The sequence below is a fragment of the Sinocyclocheilus grahami genome, unplaced genomic scaffold (assembly GCF_001515645.1).
Source record: "Sinocyclocheilus grahami isolate Dianchi unplaced genomic scaffold, SAMN03320097.WGS_v1.1 scaffold704.1, whole genome shotgun sequence".
NCBI lineage: Eukaryota > Metazoa > Chordata > Actinopteri > Cypriniformes > Cyprinidae > Sinocyclocheilus > Sinocyclocheilus grahami.
Genome location: NW_015505883.1, coordinates 182993 through 196707, shown reverse-complemented (window position 1 = coordinate 196707; position 13715 = coordinate 182993). Strand labels below are relative to the sequence as shown.

Genomic DNA, 13715 nt, shown 5'->3' with positions numbered 1-13715 from the left:
ATTTAAACATTCGCTCACTAAAAAATAAATAATTTCTAATCAATGGCTTAATAACCACAAACAACCTGGATTTTATGTTTCTAAACGAAACATGGCTAGAAGACAGCTGCAGTGCAACGGTCCTCAATGAAACAGCCCCTCCTAACTTTATTTTCATGAGTGTTTGCAGGAATGTTAGGAGAGGTGGAGGTGTAGCTGCTCTATTTAAAGATGTCTATCAATGCAAGCAAGTGTCATTTGGTCAGTACTTGTCTTTTGAATATCTAGGGATTGTGTTGAAAGGTGCTCCACGCATTCTGTTTATCATTATTTACAGGCCTCCAAAATACTCTCCACCCTTTGCTGAAGAGTTCACAGAAATGCTATCGATTTCCTCAGAGTTTGACTGTTTTGCTATTGCAGGGGATTTTAATATTCACATAGATAATGCAGAAAACAAAACTACAAAAGACATAAGTCTAAGTGGACGTCCATGACATGCGGAGTCCCACAAGGCTCAATTCTTGCACCGCTCTTGTTTAGCCTGTATATGCTCCCACTAAGTCAAATAATGAGAAAGAACCAAATCGCCTATCACAGCTATGCAGATGATACCCAGATTTACCTAGCCTTATCTCCAAATGACTACAGCCCCATTGACTCCCTCTGCCAATGCATTGATGAAATTAACAGTTGGATGTGCGAGCACTTTCTTCAGTTAAACAAAGAAAAAACCGAAGTCATTGCATTTGGAAACAAAGATGAAGTTCTCAAGGTGAATGCATACCTTGACTCTAGGGGTCTAACAACTAAAAATCAAGTCAGGAATCTTGGTGTGATTCTGGAGACAGACCTTAGTTTCAGTAGTCATGTCAAAGCTGTAACTAAATCCGCATACTATCATCTCAAAAACATTGCAAGAATTAGAGGTTTTGTTTCCAGTCAAGACTTGGAGAAACTTGTTCATGCCTTTATCAGCAGCAGGGTGGACTATTGTAATGGTCTCCTCACCGGCCTTCCCAAGAAGGCCATTAGACAGCTGCAGCTCATCCAGAACGCTGCTGCCAGGATTCTGACTAGAACCAGAAAATCTGAGCATATTACACCAGTCCTCAGGTCCTTACACTGGCTTCCAGTTATATTTAGGATTGATTTTAAAGTACTTTTACTCGTTTATAAATCACTCAACGGCCTAGGACCTAAATACATAGCAGATATGTTCACTGAATATAAACCTAACAGACCACTCAGATCATTAGGATCGAGTCAGTTAGAAATACCAAGGGTTCACACAAAACAAGGGGAGTCTGCTTTTAGTTATTATGCTGCCAGCAGTTGGAATCAGCTTCCAGAAGAGATCCGATGTGCAAAAACATTAGTCATTTAAATGCAGACTCAAAACTCATCTGTTTAGCTGTGCATTTATTGAATGAGCACTGTGCGATGTCCGAACTGATTGCACTATATTTTATGTATAATCGTTTCTATTCTTAACCGTTTTAAATTCATTTTAAACCTCTTAAAGGGGTCCTATTATGCTTTTTCACTATTTTAATTTTAGTCAGTGTGTATTGTGTATGTTTGGGCATTAAAAAGATCTAGAAAGTTACAAATCTTAAAGTCAACTCCAAAGGGAGATATTTCATTTTTTAAAAATCCCTTTTCAAGAACTACAGCGAACGGCTCATTTGGACTACAGCGTTTGTTTGATATCACAAAGCGGCTCATCAGAATATCATTACAAATAATTCCCGCCTACAGAAATTCGAATGGTTGGGGGGTGGGGAGGGGTGAGGTCATGATTAGAACGCTTGGTTGAGTGAGTGCATGAGACGAGATGACGAAGAAGAAGTGCTGCTGCAGAGTTAGTGCATCAGAGGAAACCAAGAAGAAGAGCTGCTGCGCTGTAGTCAAATTTTTGGCATGTCTAGAACAGCGGTTCTCATTTCCAGTCCTCGCGTACCCCCGCTCTGCACATTTTGTATGTTTCTCTTATTGCTTCATACGTTTGTTATATTTGACTGTAAGTGCCCTGCGAAGTGGACATTACCGGATATTCCTCCATGATTCCAGTTTGAAGGGAGCATATATGTTCCATACAAAGGGCATTTAAGTGTGCGAGACGTGAATTTAAATTGTATTTATTTACAGAGGTATATTATGTCCCACTTCACGCTTCTCTAGTAAGTTTCGTTTGAATTTCGTATTGAATAAATGAATATTCCGAAGTGAAGTAAACTTCAACGGATTTCCCCTGCTCAGGGAGTAGGGAGCAATGGACACTGTGTAGGGACCATGCCAATTGGAACACAGTTCATGCACGGAGCTCACTTCTACGAGATGATGATCTGAATCAGGTGTGTTAACAAAGAGAGACGTGCAAAACATGCAGAGCGGGGGTACGCGAGGACTGGAATTGAGAACCGCTGGTCTAGAACAATTACAAATAACAACATCACGTAGCTGGGCACCGCGGACAGTCACCGAACGGCGCCGCCGGTGTGCCTACACTCATAGAAAATAATGTATTTGAATTTTAAAGACGTGGCGCGACCGCCTGAAACGCTGTTTTTTTCACCTCCGTGCTCAAGCGTCTTTGTTTGGGCTTCCGAAAGCGGATGATGTCAGGAAACAGTGGTTGCAATTTACTTTTTAACTCTGTTCCTGAGCATTATAACCCCAATTTGCCACTGTGTGCTGCGCATTTTACTGAGGACAGCTTCCACATCACGAGTGAGTAGTGCTGGATTCACCAAAAGCTTTTGTTGAAAGACAGAGCAAGGGGTGTGGCAGTACTGAAACACCGTCTAAGCTGTTCGCCAATCACAACGCACTGGGACAGCTAACCAATCACATCACATTTTGTTTTTCGGAAGGCGGACCTTCATCAAAGCCGGAACTAATCGAGCCGTTTGTGCCAGGCTGGGGAGAAAGGTATTTTAATAATGTAAATTATGTTAAAAACTATGCGTTTTTCGAACCACTAAGCATGAGAGGATGTTCTAGTACACCCCCAAAACAAAATCAAGACTTTGTAAAAGAGCATAATAGGACCCCTTTAAATCAATTTTTTAATCATTTTCAAAGTTTTTAAATTCCCTGTTTTATTGTTGTGATTTTTTTTTATTTTCTTTTATGTAAAGCACTTTGAATTACCATTGTGTATGAAATGTGCTATATAAATAAACTTGCCTTGCCTTGCCTTACCATAAGCCATCTCCAAAGACATTTCAGAGAATTTGGCAGTACATCCAACCGGCCTCACAACCGCAGACGACGTGTAACCACACCAGCCCAGGACCTCCACATCCAGCATCTTCACCTCCAAGAACGTCTGAGACCAGCCACCCGGACAGCTGCTGCAACAATTGGTTTGCATAACCAAAGAATTTCTGTACAAACTGTCAGAAACCGTTTCAGGGAAGCTCATCTGCATGCTCGTCGTCCTCATCGGGATGCAGTTCGTCATTGTAACCGACTTGAGTGGGCAAATGCTCACATTCGATGGCGTCTGGCACTTTGGAGAGGTGTTCTCTTCACGGATGAATCCCGGTTTTCATTGTATATATATAATACATATATTGGCTGCATCTGAAATATACTTCATACTTCCCTGGAAAGAGTAATTTGTCTGAATGCTCATAAAACAATAGTCAAAAAGTACCCAGATGACCTACTACTTGCTACTGATTCTGAAGTGTACATCCAGTGGACACTTTACAATCCCATGAGGCCCCGGGAGATGAATGTTAGTGAAGTGATGCAACTAATGCTGGTCATATGACAATGACCACAATGACAACATGGCAAATGTAGTAAGTTCTTATTAAATTCATACTACACACATTCATACTATATAGAACATACTTTTTTAACTGTCACAAAGTAATTTTTTTTTTTTAAACAAGTACCTATTCAGAGAGTATACAATTTTGGACGTAGACATTGTAAATAATCCAGCACCATTAACTACTGTATGTATGTAAGTGGTTCCCAACCATGTTCCTGGAGGTACCCCAAAACTGCACATTTGTCATGTCTCCTTTGTGCTGTCCCATTTCAGATCTCGGAACAGATCTGATTAGAGAAAGTGTAACATCCAACTTCATGTGTACCTCAATAACCAATCACATCACAGCCTTGATGTCCTTAAAGGGGTCATATGATGCGATTTCAATTTTTCCTTTCTCTTTGGAGTGTTACAAGCTCTTAGTGCATAAAGAAGATCTGTAAAGTTGCAAAGACTAAAGTCTCAAATCCAAAGAGATATTCTATATAAAAGTTAAGAGTCAACCACGCCTACCTAAAACGGCTTATTCTCACACGCCCCCACATGACTATGTCATGATGTGGGAAGATTTGCATATGTTCCAAATGTTCACGCAAAGAAAGAAGGCGTGACTTTTATTCTCGCTGTAGTTTTGTTGTTGCCGCCGCCACCATGCCGTGAAGGCGCTGTGTGTTTCGTTGTGAAAGCGAAACTACTTTGTTTGGCCTTCCAAAAGAGGACGATATCCGCTTCATTGTGCCTAGAGCTGATCCTTGCTGGTCGCTGAGGAAATACATCAACTTCGCGCTTTGGTCTTCCAAAAGAGGACACGACTAGAAATCAGTGGTTAAGTTGTATTTACAACACTGTTCCAGAACAGTTCAACGCAAATATGCAGATGTGTGCAGCACATTTTATGGAGCACATTTTATGGAGGACTGTTTCCTGATCCTGGTAGAGTAGACTACAATGTCGGCTGTTCTGACTCACAGACTATAAGTACGTTTTCATATTTAAAGGATTTGCCACTGATGATTCAAAAGCCAGTTTTGAGCAGTGTAGAGTAGCGCTTGTTGTTTGTCATTTCTCTGATCACAAATGCAGACATGGTTTCATGTTTACGCGGCATGATGCAACGCAACGCATAAAACGACAGTATAAGTCATTATATTCCGTAATTATGTCCCCACTGGATGCAACAAATGCCTCGTTTATAATGGGTTTTAATGCTTTTGTCTCGTTGCTCCAGCCGGGACACGGCAACACAGTATGTAAGGGGCGTAACATTTCCGTCACACGCTTGAGGTATTCGGCCAATCACAACGCACTGGATAGCTGGCCAATCACAGCACACCTCGCTTTTCAGACCGATGAGCTTTGTAAAAATCGACGCGTTTCAGAAAGGAGGGGCATAGAGGAGAAACAATAATGTACAGTATGTGGAAAATAATGTGTTTTTTGAACCTTAAACCACATAAACACATTTCATTACACCAAATACACCAAATAATGTTCTTTTTAGCAACATCATATGACCCCTTTAAGTTTCTGTCAGAGTTGTACGACAGTTAATCACTGTTTGCGGATACCATTGAAATGAATAACAAGTGGCGTACACTGAATCCTACTTGTCACGAAATTGACATTGATCGATCGAGAATGTATGTTTGATGGCAAGATTAGCCGATAAGCTGTAAATTCATTAAAGGGGACATAACACACAGTTTCTGCCAATCTAATGTTAATCTTGAGTACCTATAGAGTAGTACTGCATCCTACATATCTCCAAAGAGTCTTTAGTTTTATCAGATTTATAAAAGACAGATACAGCAGTACCGCTTCTCTCCGAGAACAGTCGAGCTCCTGGAGGTGTGCCGTGGGCGGAGCTAAAGAGTCACAAACATGCGAAGCTTTTGCGTAGCCGGCTGTGGCATCAACATAAAACAGGAACAAAAACTTTACCGACTTCAATTTTATTTAATTTGTTTCTAAAACATTTGTCACCGAAATGCCGAGAACAAACAAACACACTTGCACAACTCTGTTGCTACACCGGAGAAACAAACTGCATCCACTGTTCCCTTAACGCTGGGTTCTTTGGGAAACTGAACAAGGTTATCTTCCTCTCACAACCAAAAACAACTTCTTTGGTGACATTGTTGATTTTGTGGTCTAAAAACAAAATGACAAATCCTTCTCAAGCAAGTCCTGTGCAGCGCTGCCGACGACATCCGTAACCCGAATGAAGCACATTGATGGGCTGCTCTTGCGCTCGCTCTGGTTGATGTGTGCGCGCTTTTCCATAAGAAAGGCACACACTCACTCACCAGTCTGCAGGAAGCTGCAACAGTATGTTGTTTTTTTTCCGAGAGATATGCCCATACAAGGAATTCCGCCCCTTTATGACATCATACAGGGCCATATTTGAAAAAAAAAATGCTTTCTGAAACTTAAACAAACCCTGAAAGATTGTATTTGACACAGAAATACTCGTTTTTTGAATCTTTGGCCATGTTTAGCATGAGAATCCAACTCTTTAACAGTGTAAATAAGTCATAATGCATGAAATAGCATTAGACCTCTCCTTTAAATAAGTAGTTGTATTTCTACAAAATTAGTTTATTCAACGTAGTGAAGCCTCTCCTCCAATGACATCCATTCAAAAAAACAAAACAAAAAAAACTGGTCACTGGTCTCCCTCCCTAGGTACTGGAGCATTATGCATTTTTTTTTTTTTGCTCAACCTGGAGGCTTGCCATAAAGTGGCTTTACTTGGAGTCTCTTCTAATGATCTGATAAGGTGAATCAGGTGTGTTTAATTAAGGAGACATGCAAAATGTGAAGTATTGGGGGTACTCCAGGAACGTAGTTGGGAACTACTGATCTAAGTGCCACTCCAACACAGTAGGTGGCAGTATTTCACCTTAACGCTGGTTGTCATCCATCATAAAACGGAAAAAAAGATAACGCAGTGTGTAGCTATTGCTGAAAAAAATCATGTCAGAGGAGATGTCAGACAAAAGCAAGAATTTTTTTTTTAAGTCAGCTCGCCAGTGTGGGAGTTTTTTTTTTTTTTTTTTTTTTTCTCCGTAAGAAAGGCAACACACTCACCAGTCTGCAGGATGTGCTGATCAACAGTATGTTTTTTTTTCATAACTTGTACAGTTATGATTACAAACTCTCTCTCCCCCTCCCCACACTTGTATTTTGAGTGTTTCATTGGCCAAAAATGAGAAACCCCAAAATAAAGTTTAAGATTAATTTGATTGAGACAGTATATTCAAAATTTCTATTGGAATTGCAAGATTATTGTTATCGTGAATTCTTTTGGCCATGGGGTAACACTTTAGAATAGGGAACACTTATTCACTGTTAACTACGACTTTTCCCTCAATAAATTCTTAATTTGCTGCTTATTAATAGTTAGTAAGGTAGTTGTTAAGTTTAGGTATTGGGTAGGATTAGGGATGTAGAATAAGGCATTAATATGTGCTTAATTAGTACTAATAAATGGCTAATATTCTAGTAAAATGCATGCTAATAAGCAACTAGTTAAGAGACCCTCAAATAAAGTGTTACCGGCCACGGTAACTGTGTAGTGAATATATGATGTTGTGACAGATCGTAAAGATGACTGCTTATGCTAATACCTGCTAGCACCCTTTGTTGCAAGCCTGAGATTTAATTTTTTTAATTGCAGGATGACACATTATGTAATGCAACATAGCATGAAATCAAACTTGTGCAGTCAAAACTATTGCATTTACATATGTATGTATACCCATACTGAACAGTTTTAAGCTGTGTGTAGTATTTTAACCTCTGTCACACAAACAGGTTCCCTGATAGATTTTTCTTAAAGGTCCCATGGCATGAAAATGTCACTTTATGAGATTTTTTAACATTAATATGAGTTGCCCTAGCCTGCCTACGGTCCCCCAGTGGCTAGAAATGGCGATAGGTGTAAACCGAGCTCTGGGTATCCTGCTTCGCCTTTGAGAAAATGAAAGCTCTGATGGCCCAATTTGGAATCTTCCCTTTATGTCGTCATACGGGGAAAGGTTACCTCCCCTTTCTCTGCTTTGCCCGCCCAGAGAATTTGGCCCGCCCATGAGAAAATGAGCTACTACCGTGCGAGGCAAGCGCAATATTTTTTTTCCTCGAGAGACATCATGGCTTGAAAACGAGCGAAGCATGGCAGTTGCCCCGCCTCTCTCCTCCTAATTAGCATTTAAAGCTACAGACACAGAAATGGCACATCCTAAGGAAAGCTCATTGTGGGACTGGCTCGTAGTGGCTGAAATTCTGCACCAAGGCTGAATTTCGGGAAAGAGACTTCAGATACAGTACTAGGGACCACTTAGGCCTATATAAAAGCATCCAAAAAGCAGCATGTCATGGGACCTTTAAGTTTAAAGAAACCATCTGTGAGCCGATTATCCAACTTTGGAAATGATACAGCAACTCCCGTCGAGTGATCATTACAAAACTGCTTCATACAGATCCTTCTGAAATAGGGAACAGGAGATTCAAAGAAGGAGCAGGAGATGAACACATTGTATAAAAGCAAAAAAATTAAAAAAGACAAGGCCTTTAAGGAAGGTGGAAAGTACTGTTAATTTGTTACACCTTTTATATCTTTTGTCAAGAAGCTCTTAAAAGTGCTCTTAAAATTTAATTTTAATAAATCAAGTTATCAGTAATTAAAGTTGTATATGATCAAACACAATAATCATTATTTTTAAAAAGTATGTATAATTTTTTTTTTACTTTGTCAAGGTCAAATTATCTGAAATTTTAAAGGATTTATTTTATTCATTATGATTTCAGGACAGATGTGTACCTTGAATTTTTTTACTTTATGCCCACAAAAAATACGAACATGAATTTTAATAATATTATTACAATTACAAACAATAATCATATTAAAATCATGCTTATCATGAAACAGCTGCATTCAATGAATAATAGATCCACAAAAATGGTGTCATGTCACTGAACCAATAACAGAATGAATGCTACTTTTTTGAGCATTTAGATGGAAAGATTCTCATTCATATTTACAGAGGAAGTGCTTAATTTAACCTTTTCTTTTAAATAATCACCAGCATCAGTAACAGCAGGTGTTTGCCAACTTCCTGTAACTCCTAAAATAAAATAAATCCAAGGTTTGCCGCAAGCACAAGAGAGAGACAAGAGGAAACAGAAGCACACTCTGACGCACCCACACCTGGTCTATGGCCAGTGATATGACAGACGGCATGTGAATTTGGTAAAAGTGAACGGAGGCGTAAGTCATTTGTGGGGTCAGGAAGAAGTGTGTGGTTTTTGGATTTACTACGCCCGATAAACCTTGTTCTGACCTGCCAGTAGCAGAATTAAAGGGATACTCCACCCCAAAATGAAAATTTAGTAATTAATCACTTACCTCAATGTCATTCCAAACCCGTAAAAGCTTTGTTCGTCTTTGGAACACAATTTAAGATATTTTGGATGAAAACCGGGAGGCTTGTGACTGTCCCATAGACTGCCAAGTAAATTGCACTGTCAAGGTCCAGAAAAGTATGAAAGACATCGTCAGAATAATCCATCTGCCATCAGTGGTTCAATCTGAATTTTATGAAGCGACGAGAATACTTTTTGTATGCGAAGAAAACAAAAATAACTACTTTATTCAACAATTTGTCTCCTCTGTGTCTCTCCGCATCACCATAGTGCCATTTTGGAGAATATCCGCTGAACGCAAGAAGCGTACGCTATTCTGTCTCAGCCGCGACACAAGGATACATTTTCTGCGTGTATTTACGCTTTGATCTGAATGAAAACAGCGCATCTGTGCAGCGCGGCTGATACAGAAGAGCGTGTGCTGCTTGCATTCAGCCGATATTCTCCCAAAAGGCGCTACGGTGACGCAGAGAGACACAGAGGAGACGAATTGTTGAATAAAGTTGTTATTTTTGTTTTCTTTGTGTACAAAAAGTATTCTCGTCGCTTCATAACATTACGGTTGAACCACTGATGGCAGATGGACTATTCTGACGATGCTTTTCATACTTTTCTGGACATTGACAGTGTAATTTACTTGGCAGTCAATGGGACAGTCACAAGCCTCCCGGTTTTCATCCAAAATATCTTAAATTGTGTTCCGAAGACGAATGAAGCTTTTACGGGTTTAGAACGACATGGGGGTAAGTGATTAATGACAAAATGTAAATTTTGGGGTGGAGTATCCCTTTAACATTGAATGACAAAAGAACATATTTACACAATTAATGTCCGTCTCTGCTCTTTTTAAGTTTCTGTAAGTAGAGAATAGTAGATTTGCAGCAAACCATTATCCTCGACTATTTTTTTCAATGATGTACAGGAAAAAAATGGATGTGAGGTTTTACATTCAGCTGAAAGAGAATGAGTGATAAAAACAGTCAAGCTTGCGGTCGAGACCCTACCACAAATGAGCTGTAGTGGTCTAACTAACACAGCTTGGCTTCACCTATGATTAACAGGTGCATAGAATGTGACATATCAAAGCCCATTTGTGAATACAATGAAATATCATTGTTCAAAGCATGCTGCTTTTTTGTTACAGAGGAAAAGGTAAGAATATTGAGGTGGACTCTCATGCCAATTACAGCTCAACTTAGCCATCTCACATAACAGTCTTAGTCAACATTTTGACATTTCATAGTGAACAGTTTATGTCATTTTTGTTTATATCTTGGAGTAGTTAAAAGCACATGCATGTTCAGATCTGAGGCTGACTTTGACATACATTGCCTAATTGGTCTCTCATTATCTTTGACAACAGTAGAAGGCATATAAAGATAGAATCTGTCTGATGATTTTGGCATTCATTCATCACTAGTGAGTAAAGAGAACAGTGTGTCACACATGCCTGTGGGATAAAGGGGGTGATGCAGTTCGTCACGTTTCGTTTCATGACTCAACACTTTCTCTTGCAGCACTTCAAAAAGGGATCAAGTTATAGAGGGTGTTATAAAAACAGCCGTCTGGAGGCTTTACTGGAAGCCGTGTCAAAAGTAAACTGACTCCATTCATTCATCCAGGTCTGACCGTCAACTGCACGTAGACACGTTCAAATTCTCCTCATTCAATTTATTTATTAATTTTTTTTTAGAAAGGAAGCCTATTCATTGGGTATCTCTATTCTGAACACGAAAGTGAACAGCAATACTTTAACAACGTTTTAAACAGCCTACAGGCTTTTACACAAAGGGTCATTACGGGACATTAACACTGGACGCGTTCTTATGTTCAAATACAGAGCAACAGAACAGGTCTCAAGACACGTTTTCTTTAACTTTTTACAGTTGAATTACTTTTCATTTGACATGGTTATTTAAAAACGTAGCAAGATGCGCTACGTCCATTAGAGCGTATAGTTCTACATCAGGTCCGACACATTAAAAGAACGCGTCTTTTGGGAACTCCCACCCTAGATAGGCGATAAAACTATAACGCTAGGATCAAGTGGATTAAAACAGCGTTGTCGTTTTGCAGCGTAGCATTAGTATGTGGAGTATAATTTATGCAGGTTACCTGTAAAAAAGGACGGCCCATATGCTCACCTGTGCAGGTAAAAGGCTCAACTGGACCGCAGCAACGATTTGTAACAGTGCCGTCAAATAGCCCATCTCGAATGCCAAGGCACGTCTAATCGTAGACAAATCCAAACAGTAGTCCATCCAAATGGTAATGTCAATATGGAAATGTCACCATAAATTCCACAAAACGGTTCTAGGTGGCCAGTTCGTGTCTTGCTCGTCGGTAGTAAAGTGTGCGTTGCTTTCTCAAAGCTACCAAATAAAATGAAGCAATCCGGAAAATGCGCTAAACATATGAATGTTTTTATCTTTCCGGTTTCATAAGATATCAGTGGTGACACGTCACTTAATTGCATCCCATCTAGATCGCCCTGGGAAGATGTGCGATGTATGTAATATGTTTCAAATAGGTGTTTGCAATCATGGTTTGTAGGTTTTAATCGTCCTCACGCGCCACTGGAGATCCAGCGTCTGTTTTCTAGTGCAAGATTCCTGCTCGCGCATTTCCCAAATTTCAGTGGCACACTTCCATATGAGCGCCCTGACTACCTTTCAACAAGTTGATCATTTAAATCTCCTCCTCCTGAAGCTTGCTCATATTCACACTGTCCTCCCACTGCCCGCCCCTCCATGAACTCACATCTCACACTTTATTTCACTTTTCTCTCTGATTCAGTAACTCTGGAATTATGTGCAGAGCCACATAGAGAAAAACTGAAAAAATGCCCTGTAAAAAGCGGTAAATTACTGTTATATTGAGGATTATTTCTACCTGGTCTAATCCTCAGATTTAGTTCTATTGGTGTAACGTAATGCATTTAGGTGGATTCAGTGATGTTAAATAATATATTTTGATTTGTTACCTACATATATTTGATATGTATGTACCTGTATATATATGCTCTCATTACATATATGAGATCTTTACAACAAGATCTCATTTGTTAATGCATCAGCACAAACTTACAAAATAAGGAGCAAAATATTTTACACCACTTATTAACCTTAGTTAATGTTTAAAATTTTAACGTTCATGTTCACAGTGCATTAACTAATGTTAATAGATCTCAAAATGTTTTAGTAAATGTTGAGATTAACATTATCTAAGATTAATAAATTGCATATGTTAACTAATGTTAACTGCAGTACATTAAAGTTGTAAGGCAAAATGTTGCCCACAAAACACATGAATGAAGCATCATTACTTTTTTTGTTGTTGTACAAAACAATGTAGGCTAACTCTTCTCAATTTTGAGAAAGTTACACATGTACTGTACAAATAGAAGATAACAGTAAATATGCTGCATATGCTGTCAGAAGTATTGTATAAATGAGTTGTCGTCTTGGAAGTTGCAGTTATAAAACTGTAATAATATTCAGGAAAGTTATTATTCTTCAATAAAATTCGCGCTGCAGTTTCAGTAATATTCATTTATGTATATCTGTAACTGTTTGTATATTGTGCATTTTTATAGAACAATAAGACAGCACATATTGCACAAAATTCCATTATTTTCCTTCATGTTTCTTAATCTCTCCAGCCATAACTCGCTTGAATGTGACATAGCCATTCTTCCAGCAAACAAGTGAAGGCACCAATATTCCACAATCCAGAGGTACACGTTCATCGATACCTTGAATTCATGTTGTCGTAAAAAAACAATAAAGGAGACAGTTACACAGAATAAGGTCTAATGCTGCGTTCAAGTCCTCCTGGGACGTTCGTACTTACGAGTTGACAAGTCTCATAACTCGCTTGAATGTGACATAGCCATTCTTCCAGCAAACAAGTGAAGGCACCAATATTCCACAATCCAGAGGTACACGTTCATCGATATCTTGAATTCATGTTTTCGTAAAAAACAATAAAGGAGACAGTTACACAGAATAAGGTCTAATGCTGCGTTCAAGTCCTCCTGGGACGTTCGTACTTACGAGTTGACAAGTCGTAATTATGACGTCAGGTGTGTTCAAGTCAGTTTAATCGGCACAAGATGGCGGTGTACCTTCTTTTAATAAATTACAAGAAAATACAACAGGGTCTGCAGGTTTTTCCTTGGATTTCATTAACTAGCGGCGTAACAAGAACGTGACCAATTTAAGTTTATAGGACAACTAAACTATCAATTTAAACAAAAATTTACAGTCAGCTACAGACGTTGCATCCATCGATTCTGTTTCTCATTGACACGCCCCCAACTCTGAAACTCGGGGCTTAAAGAAAATTTTGAGTTTCCCACTCATAATAACGACTTTGTGGTGGCGTTCAACTCGTAAATACGATCTATCCGACATGACTCCAATCTCTTCTCTTCATGCTGATACTTTCATGCTACAGGTTTGGCACTTATCACTTCATAAGACAATACACAAAACTTATTGTATGCAAGTATGCATATTGA

The 13715-nt window shown here is 39.1% G+C and overlaps 1 protein-coding gene across 1 annotated transcript in view; it reads right to left on the bottom strand.

The window, feature by feature from the left end:
• The window catches only part of LOC107559882 (placenta growth factor-like), a 40020-nt gene extending 28206 nt beyond the window's left edge, over positions 1–11814 (bottom strand). Inside the window, exon 1 of the mRNA XM_016243901.1 lies at positions 11338–11814. Coding sequence (XP_016099387.1) covers positions 11338–11454 — 117 coding nt within the window. The 5' untranslated portion in view covers positions 11455–11814. The remainder of the gene's footprint in view (positions 1–11337) is intronic.
• Positions 11815–13715: the final 1901 nt, after the last annotated feature.